Source organism: Mus caroli, chromosome 17 (assembly GCF_900094665.2).
Source record: "Mus caroli chromosome 17, CAROLI_EIJ_v1.1, whole genome shotgun sequence".
Classification (NCBI taxonomy): domain Eukaryota; kingdom Metazoa; phylum Chordata; class Mammalia; order Rodentia; family Muridae; genus Mus; species Mus caroli.
This window is the reverse complement of record NC_034586.1, coordinates 27,048,469-27,069,443: the sequence shown is the minus strand read 5'-3', so window position 1 is coordinate 27,069,443 and position 20,975 is coordinate 27,048,469. Positions and strand designations below refer to the sequence as shown.

Sequence of the window (20,975 nt, the reverse complement as noted above, 5' to 3'; positions counted from 1 at the left end):
ACGGTGATGCCGCTGGCTTCAGTGACGGAGTCCGCAAAGCTGAGTGACTTGGTAGAAATAGTTCTCTACTGGACTCCCCTTTGCCAGCTGCTCACCCTCCTGCTTGCTTTTTATAATGAAAACGGAAATTATTCCTGCTTCCAAGGATGGCCGATTCAGAAATGGTAAGTACGGGGATGGGGTGGGGGTGGGGCGCTTCCAGGATGCACTCTGAGGTACTTCCCGGCTTCCCCATATGGGACCTGCCAACCACGGCCTGCTGGGGAGGGGAGACTCCCCCAAAGCATATTTTCCAGAAGCTTAGAGTTGACTAATATTGTAAAAGTTAAAAACAAAAAAAAAAACAAGGTTAGTTTTTAATGGTGAGTAGCTCCATTTGGAATGTAAATAACCTTAACAGGTAGCCGGGAAGGAGGCAGGCATAGATTCTCGCCAGCCTCTGCGGGGAGGGCTCTGTGGACCTCAGCCTTGGTGGAAGCAGATTCCTCCAGCACCTTGTTGTGGACTGATCTGAGGCTCACCCGGGAGCACCCTACATCTCTGGCTCGCCCAGACCTGTCCAGAAGGTCTCTATTGTAAGAAACAGAACCCTGTGTGGGTTTGGCCCGAGCTGGAGGGTTTGGCCTGAGGTGGAGGCTCCCAGCCACTCCTCACTTGGCTGGGTGGCCTGGGTCCCCAGGGCTCGGATACTTTCTTTCTCAATTAGGTCATGCTTGCATGAGCCAGGAAAGGGCTGTGTTTGTGGGCCGCTACTAACACCGTGACAGTGCCCATTCCCGGGTGCTGCCTTCGTTTTGGGACACATAAATTGAGTATCGGAAGATCTTATGTCTATGACAGGTAAATCCTATGGCTAGAAAGAAACATCAAAATGTTGGACAAAGGAGAACCGTCTCATCCTGATGATCACAGTTTTTTCTAAGGAACAACACAACGGTGACTTCTGGGTGACAAATGGGGCTTATCTCTAAAAGCACCACTTGATTGGCTACACAGAAGGCACTGCCACTGTTAACTTGAAAGGAATTAAAATGCCGAGTTTTGTCAGCTCTAGAAGCCACTCTGCGATTTTCTGTGGCCTCGAGAAAGTTGTGTTCTCAGTAGACAGATATTTGCGACAAACCCACAGGGGGTGTGGGCTTCGTGTGGGGCTGAAAGGATTTAAAATGGGACAGAGGCACCCCTGGTGCCCACACTTTCCACAGGGACCAACCCTGCTCACCCCTGACTAAGCAGGTGGAGGTGGAGCCGGAACCCAACATCAGAGGCCCTGAGATAGTCACCATGGGGGAGAACGACCCTCCGGCAGCCGAAGCTCCCTTCTCCTTCAGATCTCTTTTCGGCTTGGATGATTTGAAAATAAGTCCTGTGGCACCAGGTAAGTGGGCCTTTGGGCTGCGGGCCTTGTGTAGAAGGGATGAATGTGGTCAAGTGTCTGGGGCTGGGAGGCGGGGGATCCCCTCGTACAGTCTCTCACTCTCCTACTCTGTCTCTTTTTCTCTCCCACGTCCCTCTGTCTGTCTCTCCTCCCCTCTGCTCCTTCTCTACAGTACTGAGCCTTACTCACACTAGATAGGTACTCTAGGACTTTGCTATGACCCCAACCCATCCTGGGTATCTTTCCATCACTGGCTGGACACTTTTTCTGATCTTGTAGAACCACAAAGTTGAAGGGTGCTAAGAAGGAGTCCCTTTGGCTCAGGCACTTGCTGAGTCTCTGCAGGCAATGTGCACGTGTATGCATGTGTTTGTGTTTAACCTCTCTTCTTGGGGGTCGGGGGTGTCTTCAGAGAACCAAACTCCACAGTGGCTCTGCTTCCCTCAAAAGAAGGTCAAATGGCCACCGCCCTTCTAGAAAATTCAGGCAAGCTGTATGTTGCCAAGGGTCAAATGTCAGGTTAGAACGAGTGGTCCAGCCATCCAAAGAAGGAAAACTGGTTTTATGAGTCACATATCTATGAAGGTAGCATTCCCCGCCTGATGTCTGCCGCTATGTGGTCTTTGTGCTGAGAGCTATCTGTGGCTTGCTAGTTTGAAGAACAGGGCTCAGGAGCAATGGGAAGAATGGGTGAGAGTGGGAACGTGGAGAGTGAAGGCTGTGCCTCTGAACGACGCGTATATGGGATCCCCAAACAATTCTTTTTAAGCCATCTGGGCTGCGGACAGAGTAAGAAGAACAAGGTAGAAGGCGTAGGTTTATGAATTGAAAAGACCCCTGGGTCTATCCCGTGTATGCTGCCACAATGCCAAGGCTTTACGATGCCCTTTCATTGGCTGTTCAGACTGCTTCATGCTTGCCACGGTCATGAGTGTCATCCTCCACAGGGTGTGTGGAGACAGGAGTCTGTGTATACCCTTGACAACGTTTAGGATACATTTCTGGAAGTGTGGCAAGAATTACTGTAGCAAGAATTGTATCTGCTTTTAAGCTGTGTAGCTACATCTCCGATCTCACACAAATGGGGAAGCAAACATGACCCGCTCCCTACCCCGTGCTGTGTAAGAAACCGGCCATCCCTTCCATCGTAAGCACCAGTGGGTGTGGTCATAGCAAAGTCATGGTGATGTTAGGATGAATTTAAGTCCACTTTTTTCATTTGTTCATTTCCGGGGAGGCTTTCCTGCTCGTCAGTCCTTTGTGGAGCCTCTCTAGAGAGATACATCTTACACAGCATCCCACGTGTCCAACCTTGGTTTCTATTGCTGTGTAAACATGGCCAGAAGCAACCTGGAAAGGAAAGGATTAGATCAGCTTCACAGTTTATAGTCTGCCATCCAGGGAAGTCAGGACAGGAACTCACACAGAGCAGGAAGCCAGAGGCAGGAGCGGAAGCAGAGGCCATGGAGGAATGTGGCTTCCTGGCTTTTTTGGGCCATGTTCTTATGCCATTCAGGACCAACTGCCCTGGAGTGACACCACCCACAATGAGCTGGGCTCTCCCATGTCCATCAAGGACAGGGATTTGTCACTCCCTGAACAGCAGGTGACCTCATCACCTTTGTCACTGCCAGCCCCCTCCCCAGTGGGTATTGCACTTAGTAGGTGGTTCCCACTAGAGCTGAAGAATCCAGAGTCTGGGAACCCAGTCCTTGAGAGCGGCATGCAGAGCCATGACAGCTCTGATCTGGAAGCAGAAATGTACTGAGCTGAGCATTCTGCTACTGGGCAGCCCCATACTGAGGATGTGGAAAACAAGGCACTTACATGGTGGCTTCTGCTCACATGTGGCAAATGGCCTGGAACAAAGGCTGCCGGTGGCTCTGTAGAGGAAGAGCCATCTTGGGGTGGCTTGAGAGAGCCCAGTGCCCTCCTTGCTTCAACCACATGGTATAAACCCTCCATGACAGTTGAAGGAAGTCCCAGGTCCCAGGGCTGCTGGGACAGCATGCCACAGCTGGGTGGCTCAGTCAACGGTCTCCTTGTCTTCCTTTTTGGGAGCCGGAGTCTGAGAGCCCTGATGTCAGTAAGGTTTCATTGCTGTGAATACACACGGGACGCTGTGCAGATACAGGCCCTTGGCTGATACCCTACAGGGTTCCTTGAATTGTGGACATATCACTCTGCCCTCTGCCTTCATCTTCCCATGGATGTCTGTTCTCCTAGTCTCTTATCTTTCTTCTATGCATGTGTCTGTGTTAAACCTTGCCCCTCCCTGAGGACACCAATCATACAAGATTAGCCGCTGCCCTACGGGCCTCATCTTAACTTCTCTTCTTTATGGCCTCCAAGTAAGATCCCAGTCTTGGCTGTTGAGGGTTTCTGTGTCAAGGGCTCCCAGTGAGGATCCTTTTCAGCCCACAACAATGTCACTTAAGCTGGGGCAGAGAGCTGGGTGAGCAAAGACTGACCCAGACAACGTGGTCATTCATCTAACCAAGTCAGTTGTCTTTGGGCCAGTGCTTTCTTTGCACAGAGGGAACACAGCACACATGGCTAAACTTTTAAGTTTCATGTCACTCAGAACTGATGCTCCCCAGCTCCCCCAAACCCCCATCCCTTTGGTTCTCAGACGGAGACGCAGTGGCCGCGCAGATCTTGTCCCTTCTGCCCTTGAAGTTTTTTCCGATCATTGTCATTGGGATCATCGCCTTGATACTGGCGCTGGCCATCGGCCTGGGCAGTGAGTACCATCTATTATTTAGTAGGCGCTCGATTACCTGTTCTGGCATTTAAACTTGCATGAGACCCTCCGCCCCCACCCCCTTGTCCAGACTTGCTGCTGCCTGGCCTTAATTACTGGTGGCCGGTGTCCTTTGGGTTTGATGGCTGTGGGTTTGATCATCCTGCATGAATGTCAAACCAGTGTGGGAATAGGCAGGGGCCGCTGGCTGTGCTCCAGGCTCTGCCACCAGGGTACCTGGCCGGTTAGAATTACTCAAAGGTAGCAGGTGAAACAGGACTCTGAGATGGGAAGGCAGAGGCTGGGGTGGGGCAAACAAAGCCTTCCATTCAAGTCATACCACGCGCAACAGCTATTTTTATAGGGAGGTATGTAGGGCTTTTGAGAAAGTGGGTCATGGCAAGGAAGGGGCTCTCTTAGAGTCTATAGTTTCTTATTTTCTCCTTCAACTAACTGCAGCACAGGGCAGCATATTTTGCCTCCTGCTCAGGGTTCATTGGCTTCAGGCCCAGAGTAAAAGGAAGCAGGGCGGTTGAGCAGCTGAGTGGTCCCAGTTGGGGCTCTTGCTGGGCCAGCTTAGTGCGTTGGTCCTAACCATGCAGTTTTGTCCTGTCTCTGAATCCCTGAGAGTCTGACTGCACTGTCTTGTGATTCCTGGAGGTAGTGATACTGTGGTTGTGGCAGCCCCACCTCTTGGAGTTCAGGATAGACAATATGACTGGAGGAAACAGGCTGCTGTCGGAGATGTAGTTTCAATGCAGGTTTCATTATTGATAGGCAAGTTCAAGGCCACAGGGCAGGTACATGGCTGTAGGTGCTGTGCACTGAAGGGGCCACTTGCTGGCATTCTCCCATCCCCTCCCTTTCCTCAGTCCACTTCGACTGCTCTGGGAAGTACAGGTGCCATTCATCTTTCAAGTGTATTGAACTAACAGCTCGATGCGACGGGGTCTCCGACTGCAAGAACGCAGAGGATGAGTACCGATGCGGTGAGTCGCAACCAATCACAGAGAGCGAACACAAGCCAGCAACGTGCCCTTCCTGTCCGATGAACCCCAGGCATAGCCAGCGTCATGCCCTGTCCTCAGCTGGGATGTGCCTAGCTGGGTTCTTGGAGAACTGTTATACATGTTTACATCCAGTTGGGGGAGCAGACAGGTTCTGAGTTGGGGGTGGGTGGGAACTGCAGCATCTTGTGGGGGAGGGGCTGTGGGCAGGAACAGGGAACAACGGGTCAGGTTAGAAGAGAAGGTGTGTGGAGCAAGCTCCGCTACAGCCTCTGCCTGTTCTTGTAATCATTGCCCTCCCCCATACCTGGCCAGTGCGGGTGAGCGGCCAAAGAGCGGCGCTCCAAGTGTTCACAGCCGCTGCGTGGAGGACCATGTGCTCCGATGACTGGAAAAGCCACTATGCCAAGATTGCCTGTGCCCAGCTGGGGTTTCCCAGGTGAGTCAAGGCCAAACGGCAGAGCAAAAGCAGCTTGATACAGAACTCTCTAGATGCTTCGACGAGTCACACTCTGTTCTTATAGCACCCTTCCTCAACCCACCCCCAATTCCCTGGCACGGGGAGCTGGGTCTCACAGACAGCAGGGCAAGTCCCAACCAGCTAGGTGACTCCACGGCATGAAGAACATCATCTATGAAGGGAGTTCTCAGGGCTAGTCCAAGACCTTAGATACAAAAGCTATTTAGACGTTTGGAGCTAGGGCTAGGACTGGGACGAGGACTGGGGCTCAGTTGGTAGAGCTCTAATCTGGCATGGCCAAAGCCATGGGTTCTGTTCCAGTGGAGTAACAAGCATTCGAAGTGACACATCTGTAATTCCTGTACTGGAGAGGCAGGAGCAAAGGGAGTTCCAGATTGAGCTGAAAAGTGAGTTCCTGTCCAAAGACAGACAGACAGACAGACAGACAGACAGACAGACAGACAGACAGAAAAAAGGAAGAAAGGAAAACAGTAATAGAAAGCAAACTGTTCATGTGCCCAGAACTTTTGAGTGGAAAAAGAAATACTCTGGTTGGGTGCCTTGCAGCTTAAAGAGCAGATGTTTGGAGACAGGCATCGGGTCCTGCTGGTCACATCCTGTACTCACATCCTCAAAAGGATGCAATTATTCAAAACACCCTTAGCCCCAGGAGACCACCCACCACAGCATCTTTCCAATTTCAGGGCTGGGAGCCAGCTGCTGGCTTTCCACATTGTAGCAGCAGGCTTTTGCCTGACCAAGGGCCCCCCTCTCCTTCATAGTCATCCCTATTGACTCCTGACCCCTGCCTTGCTTCCCTGGAGGCCACTGATACTGTAGGCCCCAGTTCACCACAGGCAGGTTCCCAAGTTCCTACACTCATCTTAGGAACTGAGAGTAACAAGCATGCAAGGTGACACATCTGTAATTCCTGTACTGGAGAGGCAGGAGCAAGAGAGGCAAGATTGGTGGTCACAAACTCTGAAGTATACCCTAGTTTGTTTTGTAACCCAGGAAGCAGGGCCCTTAAAACGACATGGCTACACACACCTCTGTCTGGGATCTAAACCAGTAGGATCCTAGGCACCCGGCAGCTGAGGTCCCCCAGGCCTCCCTCCTCTGTATGCCATGCCTGCCTGGGTTCTGAAACCAGTTGCAACTGAATTGCAGTGACAGCTGCGAAGGTTACTAAGAGACAATGTTGAGAATTACCTAGCTTTACTCCTTAAAGAAAAGGTAGAGATTTCAAACAGCACAAAACCCATGCACGTACACATGTATGCATGCACATACGCACGCATATACGCACAAGCCAGTTAGCTCAAATCTCGCTGTAGATTCAGGCCAGTCTTGTGAGACCTGCTGCAGTTTCTCCCTTAGAATGAATAATAAGCCTCCACTTTAAAAGGCTGTGGGGAGCTCTGTGGTCATTAGGGTGTAGGCGTGACCATGGCTGTGGTGGCGGTTGCTGCAGCTCTGAGGTGACCTGTGTAGGTTTCGTTTGTGACACTGAGACTCCCTCTACCCCAGCTCATTGCTCTGTCCATCTCCCTATGACCCAGCATCCCAGCAAAAGCAGGCTCCTTTATACCAAGGCAGCCAACTGCAGCCTCTCCCCCACCCCACCCCCCACGCCCCAGAAGGAAATGCCTGGCTAATATCTGGATGCCTTTTTCTTCAAACCCGTGCTTCCTTGAGTCCCAGTGGCATTAATAGCATTTGGGTGCTCTTCTGGGTGACAAACTGCTGGGTTAGTGAGAAGATGGCCACCTGCAGTACACTCTGCTCCCCACCTTCCTTGGGAACTTCCTAAACTCTGCATCCACCCCCCACCCCCCACTTCGCACTTTTCTATGGCTGGGTTTGTGCTCAGCCGTTCCACCCCATTCTTGTTTCTTTCAATCTCTCTTCTGCACCATGGCTGTGCATACCTGTCTCTTGGCATTGAGCTCATTTGCTTGGTCCCAGGGTCCTTAAGCCACTGCCTTCTATGACAGTGCTAGGCAAAGTGAAACAGGCTCTCAAATGTCCCCTCACCCTCAGGAGCCAGACATCCAGCTGCCTCCCCTGAGGCAGCCAAATCAAGAGCATCAGAGTGGGGTAGACGGAGACCTCCTAACTGTGGCAGGAAGTGGTCTTTCTTTGTGGCTGGAGCTGGGTGGGTGGGCAGGCCGGGCTGTGGACTGTGGGTCGGCAAGCGGGTCCCCAGGCCACAGCTAAGCTGGAACGCCTGGCTAAGATGTATGCAATTTATCAGGAAAATGAAGCCTTTGGTGACTTGGGGAGGACCAAATGAGGTCCCCATAGCTTGTAACCTGGTGAGTAGGGGTGGCTGGTATCTCAGTCACCCTGACTGTTGGGTCTGGGTTTCCAATGTGCCTGCAGCTATGTGAGCTCAGACCAACTCAGAGTGGATGCGCTGGAGGAGCAGTTCCAGGGCGACTTTGTGTCCATCAATCACCTCTTGTCAGATGACAAGGTGACGGCGTTACACCACTCTGTGTACATGAGGTAAGCAGTTAGACAGGTGGTACTGCTGTCTACTTTGGGGCCAGGCCACAGGCTGAGTTTGGGAAGCTGAGATGTACTCCGTGAGGGGAAAGAACGTCACCTCTACAAGCAGAGGTGGAGCTCACTGCTATGGTTAGGGTGGTCGTGCATAATCTGGGGTGCAGGGATGAATCCCAGCCCTGGAAAGTCTGGTTCAGTGGAGGCAGGGAAGAAAGCACCAGAAAGGAGCAGCAGTGACAGGCAGGTATGCTGTCTGCTGTCAGGCCATTGCTATGCCTGCCTCACAGCAGGGAGGCGTGTGTGTGTGTGTGTGTGTGTGTGTGCGTGTGTGTTTGCATATGTGTGTGTAATGTGTATATGTGATGGAGTGTGTGTGTCTGAGTGTGTGTGTGTTGGGTGTGTGTGTGTGTGTGTATGTCTGTGTGTATATGTGTGTTTGCATATGTGGTGGTGGTGTGTGTATGCATGTGATGTTGTGTATGTATATGTGTGTATGTGTGTATATGTATATATGTATATATATGTATGTATATGTGAGTATATATATGTATGTGTGTATGTGAGTGTGTATGCATGTGTCTGTGTGTGTATACATATGTATATGTGTGTGTGTATGTGTTATATATGTGTATGCACATGTGTGTGGGTTTTATATATGTATGCATGTGTTTGTGATATGTGTATGTATAAGTATGAATATATATATGTATGTGTGTATGTAAGTGTGTGTATGCGTGTATGAGTGTGTCTATATATGTATGTGTGTGTGCATGTATGTGTATGTATGTATATGTATGTGAGTATGTGAATGTGTATGTATGTTTGTATGTGTGTGTTTGCATATGTATGTGTGTATATCTATCCATGTATGTGTGTATGTATGTGAATGTGAGTGTGTGTGTATATGTGTTTGTATATGTATGTGTGTAGATATATGCATGTATGTGTGTACGAATGTGTGTGAGTATGAGTGTGAGTGTCTGTGTATTTGTGTGTGTGTGTGTACCTGTGTGAGTGTGATGTAAGCAAAGAAGCAGGGAAGGGAAGAAGACAGCATCCTTTGTAAAGCCTTTTCATCTTCACCAGTTGCTCCCAACCCCCAAAACTCTGGGGGGGAAAAACCAGGTTCCCTTAGCAACAATCAGTCCCCAGCTCCAAGAGAGCTCCCCACTGGGGTTCAGGCTAAAGCAGGGAGCAGATGCCACAGGTTCTCTGAAGCCAGGCTTTCCTCTGACACCCAGGCCCCAGGTTGGCATGTGTGACCTCTGGTCTATAAAAACAGCAGCTTATTGGCCTGCCCATGAACTGTTCCTTTCCGCTGCAGGGAAGGCTGCACCTCAGGCCACGTGGTCACCTTGAAGTGCTCAGGTAAGCGTCTGAATATGTAGGGATCCACTGATAGGGAAGACTGCATTGATAGAGTCACAGCCCCCATTGGGTACAGCTCAAGACCCCTTCTCTTGGATGCTAGTGTGGGGCTAGGCACCAGTTGTCACTGTCAGCAGGGACACTGTTGATGGGCAGGGTGACTCTGCATGCTCTTACACTAACAGCTCTTCCCACTGCCTCCCACAAACCCCACCCACCCTCAAGGCTTCTGTCCGCCTGACCCTCTCATTGCCCGAGATTTGGCAGTATTGTGAGCTCTGGGTAGGGCACAGGGATTTTGCTGGGGTGCTGACATTTCCTCCAGAAAAGGTCACAGAGTTTACCCCTAACCCCTTGTTCTTCCGTAGCCTGTGGCACAAGAACGGGCTACAGTCCCCGCATTGTGGGTGGAAACATGTCCTCGCTCACTCAGTGGCCCTGGCAGGTCAGCCTCCAGTTCCAGGGGTACCACCTATGTGGGGGCTCCGTCATCACCCCTCTGTGGATCGTCACTGCGGCACACTGTGTTTATGAGTGAGTGACTGGGCCTGCTGCTGTGGCTTCTGCTCTTCCCAGAGCCTTGCCTAGTCCTGGGTCAGGTAGAGATGGGATGATCTGGAGGTGAGGGCAAGTCAGCAAGCCATGTGCCTTACAGTGGATCTGTCTCTGCGTCTGAGAGTGACGTGAGCTGAGCTGGCACAGGGAAGGTAGAAAAGGGAGGAGGGAGCTCAAGGCAGAATGAGACCCATTGAAATAAGGGTCCTAGGTCCTCCTGTCGCTCTCTACTCCTCATCCATGGTATGACACAGCAGGATACCCTGGGTGGAAGTGCAGGGTATCCAAAGAACACTGAACCCCCTTGAAGCTGTGTCTGCCTTACTGCCCAATGGAGAAGGGCCTCTCTGCAGAGAGCAAAGCTTAGCCCAGATCTCAAATGCATATATCTCTGGGGTGTTGTGGAAAGAATGACCTGTCTGGGGGTATACACGAGTGTGGTCTGTGTGGGGCACAGATGTGTAGGGCATTGGGCCATCTCCCACCTGGTGACATCTCTCACCATTTCCCTGGGCTCTTGGGACACCAGAGTTCAACAGGGCTGGGTCTCTCCTGAGATTCACCTCTCCGTTTGTGCATTTCAGCCTGTACCACCCCAAGTCCTGGACTGTCCAGGTGGGTCTTGTGTCCCTGATGGACAGTCCTGTGCCCTCCCATCTGGTGGAGAAAATCATCTATCACAGCAAGTACAAGCCAAAGCGACTGGGCAATGACATAGCCCTCATGAAGCTGTCCGAGCCACTCACCTTTGACGGTACAAACGTTTAGGTCTCCGCCCCGCACTTGCTTTTAGCTTGTTTCAAGAGCTTGCCTGGCAAGGCACTGTTATACTGTCTGCTTTACTATCCTTGCGTGGAAATTCCAAAATCGGATTCAGCTAGGTGTTGATGTAGGTGCATTGCATTTGCTCATTAAAGGTGTGTGTTCGAGAGCACACAATGTGCACATGCATGTGCATGCACAAATGTATGCATGCACATAGGGGACAGAAGTCATTCTTGAATGTTGTTCCTTAAGAAGCAGCACCTTGCTTTTTTGGGGGATTCAGTCTCTTATGGATCTAGACTTGCCTAATAGACTGACTGGCCAAGAAGCCCCAGGGACCCTTCTGTCTCTGCCTCCTCAGTACTGGGTAACACGCTCAATGCCACTACAGCTGCCTTTTTACATGGGTGGCCCAGATCAAACTCAGGAGTTCATGATTGTGCAGCAAGCACTTAGCCAGCACAGCCACCTTCCCAGCCCGAATTAGGTGTTTTCAGTGTGAGCGTGTTAGGAGACGGAACCCTTGCTTAAGATTTCAGCCTGTTACCTTCTTTAGACTTAGGTTGTCGACCTTGGCTGTCCCTCTAGTGCCAATTCAACCTCACAGCCTTCCAGTTCTGCTCTGTTCTCTCTGCCCTGTGCCAGCTGCAGATGGCTACCTGATGCCTCTAGGCGGCAGAAGAGAGCTGCCTGTCCTCAGGGACTCAGAGCACTTTGCTGTCCTGGTTTTTGCTACTTGCAGCCTCTTGTAGGGCATCCCCAGTGGAAGGAACAGAGTCCCAGGCTGGGGCAGCCTGAGGGCTTGCAAAGAGCCTCCCTCTTCCATCTGGAAGGTTCTAGGTAGCCCTGCTGGAACTCTCAAAACTCACAAAGCACAAGGCAGGAGGAGTGTTGGCTTAAGTAAAAGTCCAAGGCTGAGCACTCTGGAGGGCAGGCAGGGCCATTTCCAAGGTAGACTCCTATTCTCGGCAGCAAACCTGTGTGATTTCAAGGGCAACAGAAAAGCTGCTTAAGTGGGGGTGGGGGCTACTTGCTAATTATTGTTGGTGATATTTGATTCTAGAAAGGGAGTTGTCTGTAGTGTAGTTGGCTAAAGAGTTAAATAGTTAAATATGTCTCTATCCTTCTCCACTTTTCCATGATGACCATGCAGGATGGGGAGGAGAGGGTGCATCTCAGGTGCTGCTCACACAGAAGCCCTGGGCACATGCAGCTGCTTGGCTTTGCTAGAGCATCAGCGGCACAGCCTAGATGCAGGCCGGCTGTCATCACAAACACTTAACGTCTGGTCCAGGAATGATCAACTGTGGCCCAAGGGCCAGCCACATGTGACCCAATGCACATTTGAGCAAGTAAAATCTTGTCATAAATCCATCAGCCCCTTTGTGTATGTCTCCTGCGGTTCCAGCAACCGTGATGAGGTCCACATAGCTCACAAGCCTGAACTGTCTTCTGTCCAACTGTCCAGCCTTTTACAGCCAGGCTTGGCTGATGGGCTCTGGACTTCTGCCACAGTCTAGGGCTACATCTGGGAGATGAGTGGGCGTGGCTTCTGCTCTGAGCTAGCTCCATAACCAAGGCCCAACCACTTCCTAGGGGGTGGGTTTAGAGACCTGAACACAAGGTCAGTTGATTTCTGGGGCAGTGGCTTCAGGAACTTCACCTCATTGTGTCCCCTTCTAACAGAGACCATTCAGCCCATCTGTCTGCCCAACTCTGAAGAGAACTTTCCCGATGGGAAACTGTGCTGGACCTCAGGATGGGGAGCCACAGAGGATGGAGGTCAGTGGTCTGAAGCCTGAGACTAGGAGGGCCCCTCGGGATGCTTGGATGTCCCAGCTCAGGGTTAGGGATTGTTCACAACAGCCATCTGCTGAATAGCCGTGGGTCACCATGGTGCCACTCCTCTTTGGACAGTGTGATGTTTTGAGGTTTCATGAAGAAATGAGCTATAGGGGAGAAGTGTGGGTACTTCTCCATGGTGAGGCCTCCACCCAACCCTCCTTCCTGCCCCTTCTTACTCTACTGAAGCAAGTGTCTGAAGCACACCTTGATGAGCCTCAAGCTTGTACCAAGCAGTACAAGATGACGGAGTCTTGCCTGAGAACTGGCATGGTGTGTTATTTTCTCCTATGAGCTTGCTATAGAAGGCATGACCCAGCTACTTCCACTGCTTTGGTAGTGCTAACACTCTCAGTGATGGTCACGTCAAGTACTTGCCAGGGACATCTGTATCCCTTGCATCAAGGAACAGTGCTGACACAGTCTCTCCAGCAATGGCTTTCCTTTGTGCATTTTCTAGGCACAGGCCAGCCTGCTGTCACTAGAAAACTGTAGCCAAACTACTGAGGCCTGGATGGCTCTAAAAGCTCAAAAGGACAGACTTGAGTCCTCTATCTTTCTGAAGTCTGAGATCAAGATGTCCGCAGGCCTCAGGGGAGGTCTGTCCCAGCATCTCTCCAGTGTCTGGTGGCTCTAGCGATCCTTAGTGTTCCTTGGCTGGCTAATGTGTCAACCCAGACCCAATGTCTATGTGGTTGTTTGATTTTTGATTTTTTTTTTGTTTATTTGTTTTGTTTTTCGTTTTGTTTTTTCCCCTAATGTGAGCTCTGGGTATCCAACCTACCACATTCCATCATCTCAGTCCCTTGACCCCTGACCCCATGGCATCAGTTATCAGATCTAGAGCCTGCCCTAAATGCAAGGTAACCCGGCCTCCACATGGTACCTGATCCATACTTTAGCAGCTTCTGCTCCAAGCAAGATCACGTGTCTTGGTTGCAGGCAGGCAAATAAGGAGGAGGTTATAGTCAACCCACAAGAGAAGCTCAGGGTTCGCCTTTGGAGACGTGTTTGTGCAGGCTCTCACTGCAGCCCAGGCTGACCACAGGAACCTCACCGCAAGCCTCCTGCCTCAGCCTCTCAAACTCCAGGATTCAATGCCCACTTTGTTTGTTACCTTCCAGCCTCAGGGGTCACTGGTTCTGTAGGCTGGCTCCTCAGTTGTCTCTGGGGACGGTGACAGCTGTTGTCCCTTTACCTTTGCTCCCACGCTCCTGGGTTCACGGCCTCATCCCCGACTTCAAGGCTGACAGGCTGATCTGACTCTTGCTCTGATGGCGCCTTTTTCGAGTTGTTGATAGGTCCTTGTAATTTTCATGAGTTTACCAGCATCATCTGGGCTAGCTCACAACCATACCCTTGAATACCTTCATGGTTCCCTAGTCAATGGCAAAGCCACAGGTTCAGGGCCCACACCTGTATTTGGAGGGACACGTTACTGTTGACTGAATTCAGCTCTGTCCAGAGGTGGGCGGCCTTCAGGGCCTCAGTTTCCCTTTTCCAATGTGGACTGACTGGCATGGGTCGAGGCTTGGTTGGCTGTGGGACAGCACACTGAGCAGGGGATGCTCTGGGTGCCACGGGCTCCGTGACAGCTGTCCCAGTTACAGTAGACTTGGTCTTTGCTGTGACTGCTTCCTGTTAGGTGGAAAGTTCTATGTCCCCTGGTTCTCCTGACTCTGTTCTCTAAGCCAAACTCTGTCTCACTATGAATTTCTCACATTACTCTGAGGCAGGTGACGCCTCCCCTGTCCTGAACCACGCGGCTGTCCCTTTAATTTCAAACAAGATCTGCAACCACAGGGACGTGTATGGTGGTATCATCTCTCCCTCCATGCTCTGTGCAGGCTACCTGAAGGGCGGTGTGGACAGCTGCCAGGTAAAGGACTTCCAGTAGCCCTTGGGGCCTCGGCAAAAGGCCAGGGTCTAGTTTAGTGACCCAGCCCATGGGACAGGCCCCTGCCAGTTTCCCCGTGAAAAACAAATTTACATGGCACAAGGAAGAGATTTGCTTAAGATATCCCCTGGCTTTCTTGGTGGCCCAGCCTGTGTTTACCCAGGTTCCCAGTCTTTCAGGGCACACAGGATGTGGCCTCTCCTCATCTCTCCAGCCTGATTCTGAGTGGGAAAGAGGGCTGTGAGCTGATGAAGCCGGGCTTGCAAAAGCCACAGTGAATTAGACTCAGTACTGCCGTTGGACACAGTGAGTTAGATCTGGCTCAGGCAGACTCCCTCTCTTCCAGCTCAGTGGGCTACACAGGCCACCTTTGACCTAAAAGTGTAGTGTTTGGGATCTGAAGGCAGACATAGCCAGAAGGAAACGTTCCCATATGGTCAAGGAGCCATGTCTTGAGTCCATTCTAGAAGTATACAGGGAGAGGTGTGCACATGGTTCACCGGTGATATGACATGGAAAGTCTGTGCAGCCGGGACAGTATAGCTGTCCCAGCCTCTTGACCTTTGCCTCTTGTTGACCCTACAGGGAGACAGTGGCGGACCCCTAGTGTGCCAGGAGAGGAGACTGTGGAAATTAGTGGGTGCAACAAGTTTTGGAATCGGCTGTGCTGAGGTGAACAAGCCTGGAGTCTATACTCGAATCACCTCCTTCCTGGACTGGATTCACGAACAGTTGGAGGTGGGTGGAGTGAGCCAGTTGGAGGTAGGCGTTGACTCTCCAGCTCACATGTTCCCTGCACCCAGCTCTGCCACAGGGAGCCAGGAGGAGATAGACGTGGGTATCAGTCCTAGAACACAGCTAATCCCACGGGTGTGACCCAGGCATACAGGGGAAGGACCAAAGGAATGGCCCTGCCTGACTCAACAGGGAGAAAGGTGACCAGTGGATGAGCTGGGAAGTTGATCCCTTGCCGAGAGCCAGATCTGCTTTTCTTCAGGGAGGGGAAATCAGTACAGGCCTACAGAGGCTCCTGGTCAGAGAGGGGAAGACAGGGGAACTGAGAGTCACAGGGCACCAGACAGAGAGATGTTCTGATAGACACAGGCCTTGCTGCAATGAAAGTCAGACATCCACAACCCCCGTCTCTCCTGAGAGGGGAAAGGCTGTGGGGAAGCAAGGCCTGGCCACACATCAGGCGCTAGGCAAACATTTACTAACTTTATCTCAGACGGGTTTTACATCATTGCCTAGTTCAGGTTCAAAGATGTTTTCTGCTGACACAGTAGGAGTGAGATTTATGTAACGTGGGCAAATGTTTAAAACACAACAATCCCATGGCATTTGACGCACTTATGTGTGCAGCCATGCTCTCTGTGCGGTTCTAAAAATCCTCCTAGCATCCCAAGGGAAACACGTGTCCCTTCCTGCCCTCTAGTCTTCAGCAACTGGCTGTGAGGATCCAAAACATTTATAAGGTGTGTGAGAGTGTGTGTGTGTGTGTGTGTGTATGGAGTGTGTGTGTATGTGTCTGTATGTATATATGTTGGAGCAATATGTATGTGTGTCTGCGTGTATGTGGTATGTGTGCATGTCTGTGTGTATGTGGTGTGTATGTGGTGTGTGTGTGCATGTGTGTGTTATGTGTGCATGTGTGTGCGTGTGTGTGTGTGTGTGCTCAGTGTGGGAGCTGGGGATCAATCAAGTCCACTGCAGTATAGAGTGGTATGTGCTCTTAAGCACTGGGCCACCCCAAGGACCTTTTAAAAGGGTTCTTGTCATTTGAAGCAATTGACTAAATAAGAAAAGAAACCTTCAAGAACACCCTTAGCACCCCTCAGGGGTTAATTTCTGTTTCTTTGCTTTTTTTAAATGTTAGTTTTATGAGGTGGCTGTTTTGTCGGCATCTCTGTCTGTACTCCATGTGTGTGCGAAATACCTGGAAGGTCAGAAGCAGGCTTCAGATCTCTTGAAACTGGAGTCACAGACAGTTGTGAGTTGCAAATCAAACCCAGGTCCTCTACAAGAGCAGCCAGTGCTCTTAACCTCCCAGCTATCCTCCAGCCTTCAGAGGGGGTGGCTGCACGCATCACTGTGTCCGGTGCCATGAGATTGTTGTCTTTTAGAAAGCTCATCTATATTTTATAAATTACTATTACTAAATATAGTAATTATACTACTTTTTCATTATTGGTTTAACTCAAGGGTTTTTTTTTTTCCTTTTTTTAATTTTTAGTTCTGAGGGCTGAATGCAAGGTCTTGTGTGTACTAGGTGGGATCCCACCACTGAGCTACACCCCAAGCTCTTTTCTTCTTCATCTAAATGAAGAAAGACACTGAACATGTCTCTCGTGTTGGGGTAGGGTGGGAATGAGGTGGTGGCAGGTGAGGCCAGGACATGCTCAGATCTCAGCAACACTCGCCATAGCTGTGACTTTCCACAGCCTTGCTTCCATCTTTGATGCATGATGGAGCCCGTAGGGCTGGACCAGTGTAGGTCTGGCTGCCAGTCACAGGCCGGTAGGAAGCCACCAGTTGAAGCAGTCTGTTAGCACTATTATGCATTTCGTACCACAGGCTCTTCTTCAGTAAAGGGTTTAGCTAACACTTGTCTTCCCCTTGTGAAAGGGGCGTTTGAGCAGGTGATGCCCTTACACAGAGGGCACTGAAGGCACTGTGCAGACTGGCCATATGTCCCTGGAAGGTGTGGCAAGGGATAGAGGAACCTCAGAAAGCAAGTGTGTCGTCCTGTGGTTATGTCTTGGGACACAGGTGCCACGTGACTGTTTTGGAACTCTAAACCAACACAGAGCCAAGAAACTATTTCCTGATGCTTCATACTGTCCAAGAATATGGGGCAGTCAGGGACACAGGGCGGGCAGCCGTGACAGGAACAGGGACCTAGCCAGGGTGCTCCCTACACTGTGCTCCATGACGGATGCTACCACACTCCTCACGATAGATGGGATCTTGGATAAATGGGGGCTCCCAAACTAGTAAGGACTCGTATGAGTACAGCCACACCCAGATCAGAACCTCAGCACGCCTCCACCCAGAGGGATAAACAGATGGAAAACTTTTAGTGAACAAATCCTTCTTGATCATTTGCTAAAACCGAAGAGCCCCAGGACCTTCTTCCAGTCAGTCTCAATTAGGGATCTGGTGTAAGGACCAGGTGAACTTAACATTTTGAACATTCTTTTAGAAAGGCTGGTGTATCAAGTCTCATTGGCAAGCAGGGAAAGACCCAGCTGGTTTCTGAAGTGTCCTGTTGTCTGAGGGGCTTCACGATGGTGGCGGGCTGGGCTTTGGACAGTCTCTCGGAGCATCTTAGTCATCAGCTGCCTCTGACCACAGAGGACCTGCAGGAAATGTCACCTGCCAGACACACCTGCTTTTAAATCGCTCTCCAAGTAGCTCAAGGGAGGTCTGGAGGCCCCCTTCATTCTGTAGGAAGATTCCCAGGTTTGGCTTGTCCTCATGGGAGGTTCTTCCTCTCACTCCATGGTACTGTTCTATGCCAGGCCCAGGGAGTCCCCAAGCCTTCATCCTCACCCTACTGACCATGTTTCCTTATCCAGTTAGGACTTAAAACAAAATGTTTCTGTCCTAACTTAACCCTCGGGAGCATGCAGCCGAGCCGCAGCACCTTCACGTAGCACTCTGTGGGACAATCTTGGGTAGAGATGAAGAGTGCAAAGGGCCTCCTGGGTGGGAGCCATCCAGAGCTGGCAGACTTTCCCCTCCTCAGTAACCACTGACAACACCTGGTGGAAAAATCTGTCTGAGACATGGTTTGCAGGGGAAAACCAGCAGTCCCTGTTTTCACTTCTAGAGAGATCTGAAGACTTGAAGAAAAGGAAACCAGCCTGCCCCTGAGCTCCTGAGGGTGGTCACAGCCCGAGCCTTCCCTGGACTCCTGTGTGGCCATGTTGGATGCGAGTATCAGCTTTACTGCTCTGCCCATTGCACTGAAAGGGAGACAGCGGGAAGGGCATTCTCCCAACCCCGACACCTGGAATTGCTTGCTGCTGAAGCCCCTGGCCCCTGGGCTTTGGGGCTGAAACGACCTTGGAAGCTCTTTCTGTGCTTCATGAACCAACTCATGCACACACGTGGAACCTTTCCCTGCCACCACCCTAGATTGTCTCCTCAGAGTTCCTGCCAACACAGGCAAGCTCTCATGCAAAGCCATCGAACACCAGTTGGGGCAGCTACGAGGCCAGGAACTACTGGTGTGGATTGTTGAAGATGCAGTCACCTGTTTGTTCCCAGATCTCAGATCTCCACCCAATTGTCTCCTTCCCAGAGCTGGTTCCGGGAGTGGGGAACTTGGTCTGTGACAAATTCACTGTTTTCTCACAGGATTTGGTGCTTGATGAATTCCTCCCTTCTGGAAGGTGTCCCTTCGCTTAGCTTGGCTTGTCCTCGGGCTTGAGGTGGTGGGTGGTGGGCACGGAAATCATGGGCTCGCATCAGAAGTCCATCCTACACATGTCAAGAGTTTGCATTTTCCTGTTAGAACAGGTTTCCCAGATCTCAGAAGTATCCCATATTGCATTGTGGGATGCATAAGCAGAGTGAGGGACACAGGTCTGGGCAGAGACAAGACTGGACACTAAAAGCAAGCTGAATCGAGGAGTCCTAAGTGATGGGGTCTGCCTCACCCCCCTGCCCTGTGCACTCTGCTAATGGGTCATAGCTGATGGTGTCCGGGCCCCTCTTACATGGCTCACAGTCCTGTGGTTTCCATATTACCCAATAATAGAGGAGGGTTATGTGAGACATAGCCATAGGTCACTCAGGCTTGTCACAAACGATGTCTTCAGAGTAGGAATCAGTTGTTTTGTGGCTGTAACAAAAAGTGTATGTGTGTATGTGTGTGTGTGTGTGTGCATGTGGTGGTGGGAGACACATCAGCAAGACAAACTACTTTTGTACACACATAGCCATTGTACTTTGACTCAACCCTGTCCAGATTAGAGCCCCACACAGCTTTCTGTGAATAGAATACAGGTCCCAAGACCCACAGTGGGTACCTGAAACTGTGGGCAGCTCCAAGCCCTATACGGATGGTTCTTTTCCATATGCATCCCTCCCTACAGACGTGCTTCATCTACTAGTCACAGTAAGAGATGACAATCCTCACTGAAAATAAAGCACAGCAGTTATAAAAACATACGGCTGCTCACACTAACATGTTACACTCATCATCAACAGCAGTGAGGACAGGAACTCAAGTGGGGCAGGATCCTGGAGGCAGGAGCTGATGCAGAGACCATGAAGGGATGCTACTGACTGACTGCCTTGTCTTTCATGGCTTGCCCAGCCTGCCACCTTATAGAATGCAAGCCCACCACCAGCCTAGGAATGGCACCACCCACAATGGGCTGAGCCTTCCTCCCTCAATCACTAAGAAAATGCCCTACAGCTGGATCTCATGGAAGCTGTTTCTCAACTGGGGCTCCCTCCTCTCTGATGACTCTAGCTTGTGTCAAGTTGACATAAAACTAGCCAGTACAACAGAGAGCAGATGTCGCATGCTCAGAGATGTCAAGCCATGTCATCTGCAGCCTCTGCCACTTCAGGCAGAGAGCAGTCAGGTGGGACCTACTGTGGCCTCCTCCGTAGTCCCTCCCCCCTCCCTCCCCCTGCAGCCAGAGGCAATCAAGGGCTCCCCATGCACTGACCCAAGGCCATCTCAAACTCCAAAGTCACCCTCCTATCTAGAGTCTTCTTGCTCCATTCCTAACACTCAGATTAGGTCACTGGTGTGGTGTGAACTCCCCTCCCTGCAACCTCTAAGAGTCAGAAACTCCCTTCAAATCCCGAAACTGAAGGCTCTCTCCCTTCAGAACCCTGCCCATTGCCACAAGGATCTTAGTAAGGCTCCTACCTACAAGGCTGTTATGTCTTTCGTTATATCTGTAACCATTACAAAGTAGAATAAGGGTCATTTGGACATACGCATTGCTCTACCAAGATTCCACCCAATAAATGAAGCTCACTATCATTATCACTAGTAGGTGGGTAGCATATTCAGTGTGGACACACTGTACAGACGCATGACTTATGTCCTGGCAGGGTTAGGGAGGAGGAGAGTGGAAAGGCATGAGATTTCCCCTATAGTATTCAAAACAGTAACCGAAAACTCACCAGTAGTTTGTTTCTGGAATTTTCCATTTAATACCATTGGACTGTATTCAGTTGACTTCTTGTAAGCGAAACTTTGGGAGGAGGAATATTAGATGATGGTTGGGGGTGCTGTCTTTTCTGGTGGGCTTTGCCAGGTTCTCTTGGACAATACTTCCAGTTTCCGTGGGATAGAGGCAAGCTGTGAAGTGAGGTGTTTTCCTACGTAACCATCCCCCTTGAGAGAGCCAGACAGGTTGGAGAAGGAAGGTTTCAGCTTGCTGTGACCTCATCCTTTCCTGTCACTGTTGTTCCGATGC

The 20,975-nt window shown here is 50.8% G+C and overlaps 1 protein-coding gene across 1 annotated transcript; it reads left to right on the top strand.

The window, feature by feature from the left end:
- Positions 1-16: 16 nt before the first annotated feature.
- Tmprss3 (transmembrane serine protease 3) lies at positions 17-19,700 on the top strand. Its single transcript, XM_021149661.1, has 13 exons — positions 17-164; positions 1,237-1,378; positions 4,011-4,121; positions 4,994-5,110; positions 5,444-5,567; positions 7,974-8,099; positions 9,424-9,467; positions 9,836-10,001; positions 10,607-10,776; positions 12,474-12,569; positions 14,366-14,508; positions 15,112-15,264; positions 18,359-19,700. Exons 1-13 carry the CDS (start codon positions 147-149, stop codon positions 18,374-18,376), a joined length of 1,428 nt encoding a protein of 475 aa, XP_021005320.1. The 5' UTR covers positions 17-146; the 3' UTR covers positions 18,377-19,700.
- The last annotated feature ends 1,275 nt before the right edge of the window (positions 19,701-20,975 follow it).